The sequence below is a fragment of the Dendrobates tinctorius genome, unplaced genomic scaffold (genome assembly GCF_039654945.1).
Source record: "Dendrobates tinctorius isolate UK_male_01 unplaced genomic scaffold, ASM3965494v1 ptg000090l, whole genome shotgun sequence".
Taxonomy (NCBI): Eukaryota; Metazoa; Chordata; class Amphibia; order Anura; family Dendrobatidae; genus Dendrobates; species Dendrobates tinctorius.
In genome coordinates, this window is record NW_027361758.1 from 10,626,455 (window position 1) to 10,643,411 (window position 16,957).

A 16,957-nucleotide genomic window follows, 5' to 3' on the forward strand; every position below is an offset into this window, starting at 1 on the left:
GCACTCCCCATAGGTGTCTATATACAGTAGTATAATGCGCTCCCCATAGTCTTCCATACAGTATAATGCACTCCCCATAGGCCTCTATATAGTATAATGCACTCGCCATAGTCCTCTATACATTATAATGTGCTCCCCATAAGCCTCCATATAGTATAATGAACCCCCATAGTCTTCTTTAGTGTGTAATGTGCATCCCATAGTCCTCTATATAGTATAATGCATCCCCCCATTGGCCTCTCTATAGCATAATGCAATCTCCAAAGTGCACCATACAGTATAATGCATCCCATAGTGCTCCATACAGTATAATGCATCCCATAGTGCTCCATACAGTATAATGCACTCCCATAGTGCTCCATACAGTATAATGCATCCCATAGTGCTCCATACAGTATAATGCATCCCATAGTGCTCCATACAGTATAATGCACTCCCGTACAGTATAATACACTACTCACCTCTCCTCCTTGTTCCCCCGCTGCTCTGGTCTCTGTAGCAAGTGTTCTGAGTGCCTGCTGCGCCCCTCGGCGGGCGCCATGTAGTAACGTCATTGTGCCCGCTGCACTGAGACTTCAGAAGCCGAGGAGGAATAATGGGTGAGGGAGCTATGCAATGTTTTATCAGCTAGCACTTGGCCCAATGTTATACTATGGGACAGTGCAGATCTGCATTATGTTCTCAAGCCGATTCAGCATGAGAGAACAATGGCAGCAGGCTGTGATTGGCAGCGAGACTTGCATCACTCGCGCACATACAAGTCTATGGGTGTGAGTGAAACTTCGGACTGCACTCGGATGTCATCCCAGTGCAGCCTGACAAGTGAGGAGGCAGGCCATGGGGGAGATGGAGAGATTACTGTCTCCTCCGCACCTGTGCTCCGATTCTCTGGTATGAGAGGACGGGAGCACGGAGCACTGACACTCGGATCACGCTCCATGCCGCACCCCATGCCATGCGCTGTGTGACCGTGGCCTTACCCTCATTTTGCCCGGTTTGACGCATCCATAGCTATTACCAGGAAATATTACCGGCCACTATTTACATGTAGAAAGATAGTTAACTACATATTTATTTATTTTGTTGAGCCCGATTCACTATTATTCGGACATTCCCCAGTAGGGGGCACATTTCTATTCTACTATAAGTGATCGGACTAACAAACTGAATGCATTGAGATGAAAGTAGCAAACACATTGCAGTCACTTATGGAAACGCTTATCTGTTGCTGATTTGTTACAAATGCATTAGAGCTGTCAGTCATCTGCTTTGTACAACGTGGATTTTCCAGCCCTGGAAATGGAGCGCTCACTGGTCAGTGAATGGGTTAATGGAGCAGGCAGCTCGGACATGCGTAGTAGCGCCCTCTGGTGTCATATATCCAGATCGCGGCGTGTCGGCGGCTCCGCTGAGTTGTTTGGCGCTGGCCGCTTCCCTCCGCCGATCACAAGGCCGGGACCGAGGCTGCAGACGATGTCGCCCTCCCGGCAGCCGCACAGGATCTGAGCGCCGTCTGCGGGAGGAGGTCGCCAGCCCCCGGCTGCTCATCGGGAGGCGGCTGTGTGCGGGCTGGGAGGAGGCGAGAAGTCATGGAGGGGATCTCAGCCCTGGAGAAGAATGTGGCCGAGCTGACGGTCATGGATGTCTATGACATCGCATCAGCCGTGGGGCAGGAGTTTGAGCGAGTCATTGACCACTATGGCTGCGAGGCGATCAGCCGGCTCATGCCCAAAGTTGTGCGGGTGCTGGAGATCCTGGAGGTGCTGGTGAGCAGGAACAGCATGAACCCAGAGATGGAGGAGCTGAGGCTGGAGCTGGACAGGCTGAGGCTGGAGCGGATGGACCGGATAGAGAAGGAGAAGAAGCACCAGAAGGTGAGGGACATGACCCACAGACGTGTGTATCCAGGGGGTGATGTCCTACACCTATTCTAGGGGCCACCACCCCGCAGTCACAGGAAGTTTCTGCTGTCACCACAGAGGCGTCTTTATTGTGGTGCTCCGCGTTCCCTCTGTGGCTCAGATCGGTGCCACGCCGTCCCTGCACCCAATTATGAGTCCCTTCATTGTCCCCTAGATGTGGAAATAAAACATGCTGACCAGCCACGGGTCCCCCAGATGGAAGCGTGGGCCTCCTGACCCAGACCACCAGATATGGTCCCAACGTCCATGAAGACCCTACTATGTGCGGCATTTACCAACACGGTCTGTGCCTGCGGGAGCCTACAGAGAAGGGTGCAGAGTGGTCCCCTGTCATAGCACAACCCCCACCCCGTACCATGTCGTGGCACCCCGTCCACTACAGATGAGGAGGGGAATTAGATCAGACACACTCCATTTGATTAGGGGAGTCAGGTGTTGATGCCAAATGTCGCTTATAATTTAAAGGGTTAATCCCCAACTTCATAGATGGATATTGCCACCTAGTAATTGTAAAAACAAGCAATTTACCACTTATTAAATTTACAGCAGTTCTTAAGATATTACCGCTTTTTTTTCCCTCTCTTGTTTAAAGCTCGTTGCCTAGGAGACCGACCACCAATGGATGTAAGAACTGCGCTGAAGCTGGCCGGTATTGGGAAGTAGCCTCCGCGGTCCCAGCCAGCCTCAGACCAGTGCTTGCAAGAGCTGTGTATGTCCTGCTGTCTAGCAGGATGGCAAAGACAGCATCTGAGGTGGCATCTCTGTTGTTCATGCCCGAAAAAGTGCAAAATGGCCATCGCCTCACATTCTGTCCGCGCCCTCTCCTGATGGCTAGAACCGAATAATATTTTGCTCTGAGCCTTGGGCTCCCGTGACACTGGTAGGTTGAGCAGTTGTCCTTCTGTGGACCGCTTTTAGTGGGCACTAACCACAGCGTACCAGGAACACCTTACAAGACCTGATCCCTTGGAAAAGCTGTTAAAGTCCTTGAGAACCTTATACGTCTTGTTGTGTTTGGGTTTTTTCCCTTCCAAGACATCAGCGTCAAGATCTGCTCCCCAGTTTCTCCTTTTATCTCCCACTCCATGACTGATGCCTCTGTAACCAGATTATAAATGTGGTGCTCTTTGTACTTTATGGGCTAAAATATCTGAAGAGCTTGATTCACCAGACAAAGACCAAAAGGGGTCACCTTGGTCTCAGACAAGAGGTGTGTTTTTAGCATAACTTTTATTTTTTTAGATCATCCGGGAATTACACCTCCTTATTTTACTCACTTGTATAGCGCCATTAATTCCAGACGCTTTACAGACATCATCACCATAAAGTCAACGAATGCATCGCTAATAAGGCTTTGATCTTTCAGGAACTTGAACTGGTGGAGGATGTCTGGAGGGGGGAAGCACAGGACCTTCTCGGCCAAATCGCTCAATTACAGGAGGAGAACAAACAGCTGCTTTCCAATCTGTCCCTAAAGGATGTCAATTTGACGGAGGAGGACTTCCAGAAGCATGAAGGTAAGCTAGATGACACTGGCTCCAACTGTTCCAGGAGATCAGTTTGCTCTCCTGACATGTCGGTTTCAGTAAAGACTTCTAATGATTATCTATTAGACTCCTTATTTTTACTCTCTTAGTGCCATTAATTACACATCACTTTACAGACGCCATCATAACTGTGCCCAAAGGGGCTTACAAACTCCCGTAGACTGTCTGATTATGTCTTTGGAGGTTGGGAGGAAACGCACGCAACCACGGGGAGAACATACCAGCTCCTTGCACATGTTGGCCTTGGTGGGATTTGAACATATTTTTATACTGAGAATTTAGTATTCCTTAGCTAAGAGCATGATCCGAAATAGCAATAACAGACTGCTTAGGTACACGCCCCATTGACTATGGAGATGGTGACACCCAGATGTCAGTGCACGTATGTTTCTTGGAGGAATGGAGGAACAGCACAATGCAGAGTTGTAGGAAACCATTTTATAGAGTGGTTATTTTATAAGGAAAACCATTAGAGCCGGTAAGTCCACTATTAATGCACCATTCCAGCAGGGTGTCTTGATTTTTATTTTTTTTATTCTTTTTTATTAAGGCGCCACTAATTTAAGTTCCCTGCTCCTAGTATTCTGCTATCGGCGCTGCTCCAGTCAGTCTCCAACAGTTTATGGTTGTTCGCTCCAGTGTTTGCTGGCAGATCTGGTTTTCCCTTCTCAATATAAGTCTGAGAGCCAGAACGAGACTCTCATTGCGAACTTGTGACCGTCACCTCCTGACTTCTGGTCAGGCAGCGGTTGCGATCACAAGATGGCGGTGCAGGACCGGAGCGCCGCCGGGAAGAGCTGAGGATGACAGTTGCTGAGTATAATATTGGTGTCCGGGAACTTGGAATAGTAACACCACTCCAGCGCTGAAATAAAAAAAACACTCTGAAGTGGTGCTTAAAAATGAATTTCAAAAATAAAAAATGGCTGCATATGGGTAAATCCAAGTTTACTAATTATATTTGTGTTGCTCAAAAAAGTGGCGTTTTGTGCTATTTTTCTGATGTATAAAAGGAATCTTAAGCCATATGATTTGCTAGCTTTCCCCATAATTTGTCATGTTTTAGTTTGCTGTTGGCATACACCGGCTACATAAAGATAATTAAAAGGGTTTATCCGGCCTTGAGGTACAAGACTGCAGACTTGTTAATCCTCAAGTTGCGCGCACTGTGAGGGTGTGATTAGCATACTCCCGGCCACATTCCAACTAGACTGTGTTCGGCCTCATTCAATACACTTGCATTGAACGAGGCTGCCACGTCTAGTCTGCACGTGACCGTGTGTATACAAATCGTAGAGCATTCTCACAACGCACAGAGCTTGCGATGTGAGGATTGACAAGTCTGCAGTCGGTGAGTGCGGACTTGTAGCTTAAGACTGGACAACCCCTTTGACAGTTGACAACCAATGTGCCTCAACGTCACTCTTGTAAACTTCCCACTGCTGCAAAATTAACTAAAAAAAAAATCAACTATTTCCTGAATTTAAAACAATAGTTAAACTTTCAGATTTTGTTTCTACCGCCGAGTCCCTTCTAGCGGCTTCATACGCTCGTGTTGCAGACAGAAATATCTCTCGTGTCCACTTAGAATAGAACGGCCTGTGCTGGAAATAGTGAAGCGATGAGTCCGTGCTATCGGCTGTAGACCTGTCACGGCTGTGCAGGTCCGACAGTGTGTACAGGGACAATGGAACATATTTTATTACATAATTCATGTGTTCTTACAAATACTGACTGTCCAGAGAGTGGAGCTCAAGTACTGTAGTAAAGCAGAAAATCGGTTATCCGAATTTTTTTTTTTTCTATTTTTTTTTTTTTTTTAAGCTCTATTTTCACAGCTATCACAAATTGCAAAACTTTTTTTCTTTCTCGCTTCATTGGGTGACACGAGTTACCATGGTGTATGCTGCTGTCGCTAGGAGGCTGACACTATGCAAATAAGAAAATGTTGGCTCCTCCCCAGCAGTATACACCCACCGACAGGCCCAAATTACCTCAGTTTTTGCTTCGTCTGAAGGAGGCGGACCTGGATCTAACACCAGATCCGCAGTTGTTTTTCCTTACAGGTTTTGTTTATTAATCATTTCACCTTTATTTTTCACCTACAGCTCTTCGGGTTACAGGGTGCAGATTTCTCACCCTGTCTTCCCACATTAAGCAACCGAGAGAGCAGTGTGGTGTCACCCACATCGCCCACTCTCGAACCCGCTGGCAGGGCTTTGTCCCCTGTCCCCCTTTTGGGGTGTTTTCATGGTGACTCTCGGTGGCCAGTCCTTGCCTTATCCCCTTCCTGAGAGGAAGACGGTGGTCACCGGTGGTGGCCTTCCCCCTTATTCCTAAGGGGTGATACCGTCTTCTGCACCGTCAGGATACGGTGCGGGAAGGAGGATCTTACTCCCAGGACCCCCTCCATCCCAAGGGCTCCTGATTTCATCCTCAGCCATGAAGAGTAGCCGGATCAAGAAGCAGGTAGTAGGTAACCCCCCCCCCCCCGAAGCTAATCCCCTGCAGCCACCGGTATGCTCTTGCTTCTCCCTCACTTTCAAATTCTGCACCCTTTTTTTCTTATTGCGCCCTGTCCGGCATTTTTACAGCCTTCTTCCCCGGGCTGTTCTCTGTTTAGGCCATGCCCCCCTCACCGGCGTCGGCCAATCAGTACCCTTCTTTTAGTTTACAGAGCCGTACACGCCCCCTGCCTGTTTGTAGGTCCCAACACTGACATTATGCTCATGGCAGGCTGGTCACGCCCCCACAGGCGTGACAGCCTATCAGGACGCCGCTTTCAGTTTCTTCTGCCAGGCACGCTCCCTTCCTTCTTTTTTGGCACGCTCGGCCTGGCTGGCCAATTACAGGGGGTCCCTAAGTTGTTAACGCCGCCCACCGTTCAGCGTGTCTCGTGGCTCAGAGTGCACAGCCTCCATCTTGTGCTCCTGCAGCGTCTTCTCTCTCCCGGGGTGACTTAATACCAGCCTCCTGTTCAGAGTTCCGGTGGTGGACACAGCTACCTGCGCTACTGCTGCTGCATCACTGGGTGTCTGGTAGGCTCTGCTTTCCTTTCCCCTGGCCATCGGTTAGCCCCCCTCAGCAGTATCGCCTCCATAACGTCCTGCTGCAGTCTTCACATACGCTCTATCTATGCCCAACCCTGCAGGGGCCTCTGGCTATATCCATACCGTAGTTCACTATGCTTGTGCCTGCTGTAAGAGAAAGTGGGCTTCAGGCCACCCGTCTCCTTTCTGCCTGTCCTGCAGTCCTTGCACCATGTCTGCCCCTCAGGACACCTCTAAAGTCCTGGATGAAAGCGCTTCCCCCCCCCCCCCCACCTCCGGAGTGGGCTGTTGCCATGTCCCAGTCGGTATCAGGTCTGTCCGTTTCCATGTCTCAGTCCATATCAGACCTCACCAAAATATCACAATCCCTGGTACAGACCCTGGAACGTATGCCGCATCTCTCTACCGCCACTAGTGCTCCGAACACCTCTCATGGGCATTCGCACGCACCTGACCACGACCTCCACAGGGACAGATCAGGAGAAAGGTCTAGGAAGCGGACTCTGTCTAGCTCCTCCTCAGATTCACCAGCACCACGGGTGCCCCTTTCCTCCTCCTCGGAGGCGGACATCGGGTCAGACATAGCCTCTCTGTCAGAGTCTGATTCTGATGCAGATCACCCCTCTAGAACGCAGGACATGGTAGGTAGCCTTATTTCGGCTATTGTTCAAACACTCAAAGGCGGAAAATGCTACTGCTCAAGATCAATCCGTTTCATTCAAACGGGTAAAACGTCCTTCAAATCTTTTTCCCAATCACGACGAGTTTGAGGTCACTACCTCTAGACACTGGGAACATCACGGGAAGTGCTTCCCGGGAAGGAAACGTTTGGACATCCTTTAGTCCTGACCTTGTCAGCAAATGAGTCTCCTAAGGTGGACCCGCCGGTTTCACGCTTAGCATCTCGCACAGATCTGTCCATTCCCGATGCGGCGTCCCTTAAGGACGCTACGGACAGACAGATCGAGTCTCTAGCCAAATCAGCCTTTGAGACGTCAGGCGCTGCTTTTCGCCCAAACTTTGCCTCCTCATGGGTGGCGAAAGCAATATCCGCCTGGGCCAAGATACTTTGTGGCGGCAGCTCCCACACGAGCTAGCAGATTTGGCATACCAAATTGCCCTTGCGGGTAAATGCTTGTTGAATGCCTCTCTGGATGCTGCTGCTTGCTCAGCAAGAGCAAACAGCAATATTGTTGCTATTCGCCGCATCCTTTGGTTGAAGGCGTGGAATGCAGATCCGGCCTCCAAAAAATCTTACTGGCCTACCTTTACAGGGCGCCAGGCTCTTTGGGACTAAGCTACACCAGATCATCTCGGATGCTACCGGAGGCAAGAGTACTTCTCTGCCCCAATCCAGGCCAAGACGCCCTTTCAATAGAAGGGGGGCCCCCAGCCTTTTCGGCCTTTCTCTTCCTCAGGCGGATCCTCTCAGCAGGACCGTTCTTCCGCACAGGGAGAAAGAAGGAAACCTTCCTTCAAACCTGCCCCTCGTTGAAGGTTTAGAAGCCGCCCCTCTAAGTCCTCCAGTTCTCGCGGCCACAGATTTTCCTCTAAATGACGGGTCACCCCCCCACCTTGGAATCTTTCCAGGGTGGGAGGCAGGCTTCTTTTCAAGGAACCTTGGTTGGCGGTGGTCGACTCCTGGGTCAGGGAGATTGTCACATCAGGCTGCAAAATAGAATTTTCTTTGCCCCCAAAAGGACGTTTCTTCCTCTCTGGTCCACCCAAACAGCCCTCTCATGCCCCAGGGCTTTCCCAGGCTGTCTCTTCCCTCCTAAACTCAGGAGTTATCGTACCCGTTCCTTGGCACAAACTGTTTTCCGGGCTTTACTCAAACCTGTTCGTAGTCCCAAAAAAGAACGGTTCGCTTCGCCCGATCTTGGTCCTCAAACAGTTGAATCGTCACCTTCGGGTCCGCCACTTTCGAATGGAGTCCTTGCGCTTGGTGATCACATCCATGGAGCCAGGGGAATACCTTTGCTCTGGACATTCAGGACGCTTATTTGCATGTTCCTGTTTGTGTGCAGCATCACAGGTTCCTCAGGTTTGCCATACAGGAGTGCCATTATCAGTTCACAGCTCTCCCATTCGGTCTGGCGTCTGCCCCCAGGGTCTTCACGAAGATCATGGCGGCGGTCATGGCCATTCTTCGTTCAAAGGGGATTCTTATAATCCCTTATTTCGCCGATCTCCTGGTCAAGGGTCCATCTCGCTGGGACTGCGATCACAGCCTCCAGATCACTCTGGACACGCTGCGTCGTCTCGGCTGGATAATCCAACAAAGAGAAATCGACCCTGATCCCAACTCAGCGTCTCGTATTCCGGGGCATGGAATTCGATACCAGCCAAGCTCAAGTCTTCCTTACAAAGAAGAAATTTTTGTCCCTTCGACAGGGGATCAAAGCTCTAAAGCGCCCAGTCCCTCTTCCCCTTCGGCCCTGCATGAGAGTCCTGGGGAAGATGATTGCCTCCATGGAAGCAGTGCCGTATGCCCAGTTCTACTCCCGCCCTCCAGCTGGCTGTCCTGTCTGCTTGAGACAAGCCAATGATTTCCCTGGACGGTCCAGTGCTTCTGCCTCTCAACGTGAGGCAATCCCTAACTTGGTGGACGCTTCCCAACTCGGTCCTACTCGGGAGATCCTTCCTTCACATTCGATGGCAGGTCATCACCACCAATGCCAGTCTCCTAGGTTGGGGAGCGGTTTTCTCCATCTGAAAGCACAGGGCCACTGGGATGCTCAGGAAGCTCTCCTCCCAATCAACCTTTTGGAAATCAGGGCAATCTTTCTTGCCCTCATCCACTGGCAGTCCATCCTCGCGGGGAAGCCGTTCCGCAGCCAGTCGGACAACGCCTCAGCCGTGGCGTACATAAATCACCAAGGCGGAACTCGCAGAAAGCAGATCATGCTGGAAGTGGCGAGGATTTTGTGTTGGACGGAAAGCCATGTCCCCGCCATATCAGCCGTCCACATTCCAGGAGTGGACAACTGGGAAGCCGATTTCCTGAGCAGTCAAGGGCTCGTGTCAGGCGAGTGGGCTCTCAACCCCGCCATCTTTCACCAAATCTGTCTGAGGTGGGGCATTCCGGATGTCGACCTCATGGTGTCTCAAACAAACCAAGGTTCCCCGGTAGGTAGCCAGGTCTCGGGATCCGATGGCTGTCAGTTGCAATTCTCGTGTGGTCCCAGTTTTGCTTGCCTTTATTTGTTCCCACCCCTTCCCCTGATCCCAAGAATCTTAAAGAAGATAAAGGCAGAAGGGGTCCCCGTTCTGTTAGTAGCTCCGGACTGGCCATGGAGGGCCTGGTATGCGGAGCTAGTGAACATGCTCTCTGACGTTCCCTGGAGGCTAAAAGACCGTCCAGACCTCCTATCGCAAGGGCCCCTCTTTCACCCGAATTCTGTCTCTGAATTTAATGGCATGGCCGTTGAGGCTGCGGTACTGAGGGACGCAGGTTTTTCCCACAAGGTCATCCAGACCATGATTAAGGCAAGGAAGCCAGCATCATCACGCATCTATCACAGATGTTGGAAAGCCTTCTTTCGGTGGTGAGAGGTCAACAGTTTGTTTCCTATGACCTTTTCGCTCCACTCCGTTCAGGGTTTTCTGCAGACGGGTCTCGACTCCGGCCTTTCCCTCAATACCTTTTTTTTAAGGGTCAGGTGTCCGCTCTGGCTTCTCTACCCCAGGTGAAGACTCTTCTTCAGGGTGTCGCTCATAGTGCCTCCTTACCAGTCTCTGGTTGACCCATGGGATCTGATTCTTGTTTTGGGCGCCCTCCAGCGTGCGTCTTTTGAGCCGATTCAGGAAATTTCTTTTTCTCTCCTCTCGTGGAAGATCGCCTTCCTTGTCGCCATTACCTCAATTAGGAGGGTCTCAGAGTTGGCATCTGTCCTGCCGTTCCCCTTTCCTAGTTTTACACCCAGGACAAGGTTGTCCTCAGACCGGTTCCTGCTTTTCTGCCAAAGGTAGTCTCCGCCTTTCGCATCAATGAGGACATCGTCCTCCCCTCTGTGTCCCTCTCCAGCTCATCCCTTGGAGAGATCCCTTCACAAGTCGGACTTGGTCAGGGCTATTCGAATCTACCTTGCTAGGACTGCTCCCTTCAGTCAGTCCGATTCCCTGTTTGTCGTCGGAAAGGATTTCCAGCCTCCAAATCCACCATTGCTTGTTGGCTTCGTTCAGCGGTTCTGGAGGCATACCGCGTCCAGGACAAACTGCCTCCTCCGGGGGTGAGGGCTCACTCTACCCGGGCTGTGGGAGCTTCGTGGGCCGTTTGTCACCAGGCTTCGGCCTTGCAAGGCTGCTACCTGGTCGTCCCTCCATACCTTCTTGAGATTTTACAAGGTAGATACTCACGCCTCTGCTGATGCAGGCTTGGGTAGGAAGATACTGCGGTCTCTCTCACCGGCCGACCTAAGTACCCTTCTCTGAGCATTTATTTCCCACGCTTGGGACTGCTTTTGGACGTCCCATGGACACAGGTTACCCCCAATGAAGCGATTAAAGAGGGATTTTTGGTACTTACCGTAAAATCTTTCTTGGAGCCTTCATTGGGGGACACAGCACCCTCCCTTAATGTTGTACCGTGTTGGCCAATGTGCCGTTGTTTTGGTTGGACCATAGGTTGAATTCTTATGGATGATTTCTGTTATGAGCTCATTTTCTGCTCCACCATCTGGGAGTTCTCCTTCCGTTCTCCCTCTGGTAGTCACAGGAGGTAGTGAGGTTAGTTTAATTGGTAATGGTCTGCCACCTGACGAGGAGGATAGTGATTGGATCTCTGGAGTATCAGACTGGATATAAGACAGCCAACGCCCTATCCTGTTGCTGGTGATTCAGTCTGTTTCTCAGGTCTTGGACTTCAGCTCTGCTCCAGTCATCTCAAGTTAAGTTTTTTGTTTTTTGCTAATGTTCACACTTGCTCTTGTTGGTCAACTCAGTTTTTGTGTGGTCAGTCAGCCTGGCTGGGCTGTGCTGAATTTCCACTCTTATTTATCTGTATTTGCCAATTTGCCTTTTTGTCCTTTATTAGATTAGCCTCTTTTTGCTCTGTCTTATAATATTCCAGAGTGCTGATATAGTGGGGGAAGTCTAGTGACTTCAGGGTTAATTTTGTTATCAGAAGCGTTGGACATTATTTTTGGTAGGGTTTTTTGGCAGATTGCAGACAGTATCTTTCCTTTCCTGTCCTTTTCAAGTTAGTTTGGCCCCATCGTTTGCTCAGCCTATTTTTCTGCCTTTGTTTGTGTTTTCAAGTTTCATCTTGCTTCACTGTCAATACATGTGGGGGGCTGTCTTTCCTTTGTGGTCTGCTCTGGGGAGTTAGTTTTTCTCTTTTCTTACTTTTAGGCTTATTTAGCTCTCCGGTTGTGACGAGGCGTCCAGGACCACCGTAGGCACGCTCCACGACTGCTTCTAGTTGTGTGTTAAGATCAGGGCTCTGCAGTCTGCATAGTTACTAACCTCTCTGGTTCTCTGAGACTTGTGTTGCTTTTTTTTTCCTCCTCGGTGACCCATTCATAAGAGTTCTTATAGTAGCTCCTTATACTGTTTTTGCACCAACTGAGGTAAATTGGGCCTGTCGGTAGGTGTATACTGCTGGGGAGGAGCTAACTTTTTTCTTATTTGCATAGTGTCAGCCTCCTAGCGACAGCAGCATACACCATGGTAACCTGTGTCCCCCAATGAAGGCTCCAAGAAAGATTTTACGGTAAGTACCAAAAATCCCTCCTTTTTTTTTTTTTTTTTTTTTTTTTTTTCCCTCCCTATAACACTTCCTGCTCATTTTGGTACTTGCAGCAGATTTTTCTGCTGTAAAACCCCGAGTGTTGGAAGGAAAAAAGTTGCTTAAAATACGCACATTTTTGACACAATTATTAATTTTATTTATTCATTCATTTTGTATAGGTGAAAAACACCAAAAAAAAAAACTCTGGAAGGACTGACCTGCTGCAGATTTGGAAAAACGCTTTGAGGCTAAGTGCACACGTACTTTTTAGCCCTGCGGATTTTTCCACACAGAATTTAAGAAATCCGCAGATCAAATGACCTGCATTTTTCCTGCGGATTTTTTCCTTGTGCGGTTTTCCCCTGCGGATTTGGAGAATGGAGCAGGTGGAAAACCGCACAAAAGAAGTGACATGCTGCATATTTTGAACCAAAAGAAAACCGCGCAGAAAAATCCGCAGTGTCTGCACAGCGTTTTTTTTTTTTTTTTTTTTTTGTTTTTTTTTCAATTGATTAACATGCTACTGTACATCACAATGCGGATATGCAGCGTTTCTGCGCAGTAAAATCCGCTGGATATCTGCATCGTGTGCACATGGCCTGAAGGTTCACATATTCAAAAGGAGAAGGAAAAAAAAAAAAAAGCGGCGTGTGCATGAGATTTTAGAAATCTCACACTGCAGAGTCTGTAAAAAGCTGTGTTTTATTTTTTTTTTCCTGTGGTTAAATAAAAAAAAAAAAAATGTAGTAACGCAAGGTGTGAACAAGGCTTTAGGTGGCCATATACATTAGGTGATTTGTGGCTGAACCCACCAACCATCTAGTATCGGCATGTTAGATTTTAACATGTCTGATCCTAAAGATGAGTTGATCGATTTGTTGGACTTGGTCCAGCGTCCAGGTCTGCTCATGTCCATCTGATCCTTTTATTGTCACCAACTAGTTCAGATATCAGGGTTTTTTTTCTGTTTGTGCTAGAAATCTGACCAAGTCTCATCAGTGACTTCCATCAGTTTGGTCAAGTGTCTTTTTTTTTTTTTTTTTTTTAGCGATTTTACAGATACTGATGTAAAATACTGAACGTGACCTTAAGGGTCTGGCAGCACTTGGGCCTCATTCACACGTCACAATTTCATTAGTATTTGTATGCCAAAACCAGAAGTGTCTCCAAAACAGGTTCCACTCCTGGCTTTAGTACATAAAACTGATGGCATGCTGGACAAATACTGACGTGTGAATGAGGCCTTGCTCTCCTCTCCCCATTTGGAGTACTATACATGCATGCTGAGCTTGTATGGGGTGGGGGCACCAATCTTTTCCTTAATTATTTCTTTTAGGTAAGATGTGGATTATTCATTTGAAAGTTGTTCTTGACGTGAAAGTGTACAGTGTAGTTATTCTCAATGCTGCATTCCCAGCCACACCACAGTGCCAAGAAATGTGTCCATGAAATCTATTTCTGAAAATGTAAATGACCGACACCACACATCTCGGATGTAGAGCAACTTTTTTGGAACTTGATTGTTTATTCTTTATTGTATCATTGTGACAACCTGCTGAGCCCTAAAGCATCAACAAAATGTGTTTCCGCAGCGCTGATGACCCTGCTGATATCGGTCATCGGCGTGTTGGATTGATTGCCCCATCTAACTGGCATATCTTCCAATCCATTTTTTTGTCAGGCTGTCCACCAATAATCTAAACAAAACAAAATGGTATAAATGTCCATCACCTTCCAAATGGATTTTTTTTTTTCTGAGACTTGGCTTTTATTGGGCCAGATCCATGTAGAAATGTACGAGAGCTGCACCATTTATCTCATAGGTCTCAAAACGATTTTTCCTGAACTATGAATGAGCGTAGTTTGGGAGATCTTCTTAGAGCGGGGGTGTATAACCTGCGGCCCTTGATGCTGTTCCATGTGGCTCCAGACAAACTTGTCTGCGTCTATTGGCTGGCAGTGGTGAAACTATGAAGCAAATAAAGGCAATCGGTTGGCAGCAGTCTCCATAGTGACGTAAAGTCCAAATATCCAAGGATGCCACTCGAAGAAATCCAATGCATGCAACATAGACGGCGTCCAAATCCCAGGTGAAGCTATCAAATGTGGTTTATTCTGCTAAGAACCTCAGTGACATTTTGACCTGAAATGGGTATTTATCCAGTAGGGAAGCCTTTATCCAAACAGGATGAGCAGGTTAAAAGAGTGTGGTTTACAATGCTAGTCCAATCACTGAAAACCATGCCCACATCATATATAATTACATACAAAAGGACATTGGAACTGTGGCTTTCTCCTTGCAAACCTTCCATGCTCACCATTGTTGGTCCCTGTCCTCCCTATTATGGACTCATAATAATTATAACAATTAGCTGATGTGTCAGAGGCCTTTAGTTGCTTAGAGATTATCTTGGGTTACTTTGTGACCTCACAGACTATTATATGCCCTATTCTTGGAGTGTTTTTTTATTTTTATTTTTTCTGCTAACCCTAGAGGTTCACATATATATTTTCTCCTACGCCTCATTGGGGGACACAGAGACTGTGGGTATTATGCTGCTGGCCACTAGGAGAACACTAAGTAAACCAGAAAAAAAGTTAGCTCCTCCCCTGCAGTATACACCCTCTCGCTGGCTGAGATTCTCCAGTTCTTACTTAGTGTCTATAGGAGGCACTTGAGTCTGGTTTCAGATCCCACCGTTTTTATTTTATTTTTGAACTTTCTGTAAATTTTTATTTTTTAATTGACCCCTTACCTACAATGGACGTAATATTCCGTCCATGTGACCCTGGACCTAATTCCCATGGACGGCATATTACGTCATAGCGATCAGCGGCGCCCACATGGTGAGCGCCGCTGATCGGGGCCGGGTGTCAGCTGTGATAATGTGTCAGGGGCGGTCATGGACCGCCCCCGACAAGTTAACCCCTTGCACACAGCGATCAAACACGATCACGGTGTACCGGGGGTTAAAGGGAGCATCGGCAGGGAGGGGGCTCCCTCCGTGCTTCCCTGAGCCCCCCACAGCAGCGCAATGTGCAGCGCTGCTCCGGGGGTCTCTAACCCTGCAGGTCCCCGGATCCAAGATGGAAACGGGGACCTTTGGGGGCCTGCAGGGAGCTGGCTTCCTCAGTGCCTGCAAAGCGCAGGCACCAGGAAGCCAAGTACACTGCCTGTGACAGATTGCTGATCTGTCACAGTGATCTGTGATGTGACAGATCAGCAATCACATGACAGTTATGTCCCCCCTGGGACAATGTAATAAAGTGAAAAAAAGTGTAAAAATTTTAAAAAAATCGCTAAATAAATTAAAAGAAAAAAAAAAATAAAAATATTCCCTAATAAATTCATTTTTTGGAAATAAAACAAACAATAAAAGTACATATATTTGGTATCGCCACATCCGTAACGACCCGCCCTATAAGACTGTCCCATTAGTTGACCCCTTTAGCGAACCCCTTAAAAAATAAAAAACGAAGCAAAAAATAATGATTTATCATACCGCTGAACAAAAAGTGCAATAACGCGCGATCAAAAAGACGCATTTAAATATCCATGGTACCGCTGAAAATGTCATCTTGTCCCGCAAAAACGAGCCGTCATACAGCATCATCAGCAAAAAAATAAAGTTATAACTCGCTGAATAAAGCAATGCAAAAATAATAATTTTTTTATATAAAATTGTTTTCATTGCATAAAAGTGCTAAAACATAAAAAAAGACATAAATGAGGTATCGCTGTAACCGTACTGACCCGAAGAATAAAACCGCTTTATCAGTTTTACCGCACATGGAACGGTGTAAACGCACCCTCCAAAAGAAATTCATGAAACGCTGGTTTTTGTTCATTCTGCGTCCCAAAAATCGGAATAAAAAGCTATCAAAAGATTTCACGTGCCCAAAAATGATACCAATAAAAACGCCAACTAGTCCCGCAAAAAATAAGACCTCACATGACTCGGTGGGTCAAAATATGGAAAAATTATAGCTCTCAATATGTGGTGATGCAAAAACTATTTTTACAATTAAAAAGCGTCTTTTAGCGTGCGACAGCTGCCAAACATAAAAACCGCCATAAATAATAAATCAAACCCCCCGTTATCACCCCCTTAGTTAGGGAAAAATAATAAAATTAAAAGAAAATGTATTTATTTCCATTTTCCTTTTAGGGTTAGTGCTGAGATTGGGGTTAGGGTTGGAGTTAGGGGATTCCACTGTTTGGGCACATCAGGTGCTCTCCAAATGCAACATGGCGTCTGATCTCAATTCCAGCCAATTCTGCATTGAAAAAGTCAAATGGTGCTCCTTCCCTTCCAAGCTCTGCCATGTGCCCAAACAGTGTTTTACCCCCACATGTAGGGTATCAGCATACTCGGGACAAATTGCAAAACAACTTTTGGGGTCCAACTTCTCCTGTTACCCTTAGGAAAATAAAAAATTGGGGGCAAAAATATCATTTTTGTGGAAAAAAATGATTTTTTTTATTTTCACGCCCGGGCGTTATAAACTTCTGTGAAGCACTTGGGGGTTCAAAGTGCTCACCACACATCTAGATAAGTTCCATGGGGGGGTCTAGTTACCAAAATGGGGTCACTTGTGGGGAGTTTCAATAGTTTAGGTACGTCAGGGGCTCTCCAAACGTACATGACACCCGCAGACCATTCCATCAGAGTCTGCATTCCAAAACGTAACTAGTTCCCTTCTGAG

The 16,957-nt window shown here is 47.6% G+C and overlaps 1 protein-coding gene across 2 annotated transcripts in view; it reads left to right on the forward strand.

Annotated features, from left to right (window-relative positions):
• Positions 1-1,389: 1,389 nt before the first annotated feature.
• RILPL1 (Rab interacting lysosomal protein like 1) overlaps positions 1,390-16,957 on the forward strand; it is a 58,234-nt gene continuing 42,666 nt past the window's right edge. Inside the window, exons 1-2 of one of the 2 annotated variants that reach the window (XM_073586106.1) lie at positions 1,390-1,874; positions 3,289-3,439. In XM_073586106.1, coding sequence (XP_073442207.1) covers positions 1,590-1,874; positions 3,289-3,439 — 436 coding nt within the window. In that variant the 5' untranslated portion in view covers positions 1,390-1,589. Of the gene's footprint in view, positions 1,875-3,288; positions 3,440-6,346; positions 6,508-12,155; positions 12,233-16,957 lie in introns of those variants that run through there. The other variant, XM_073586108.1, reaches the window with a different exon arrangement.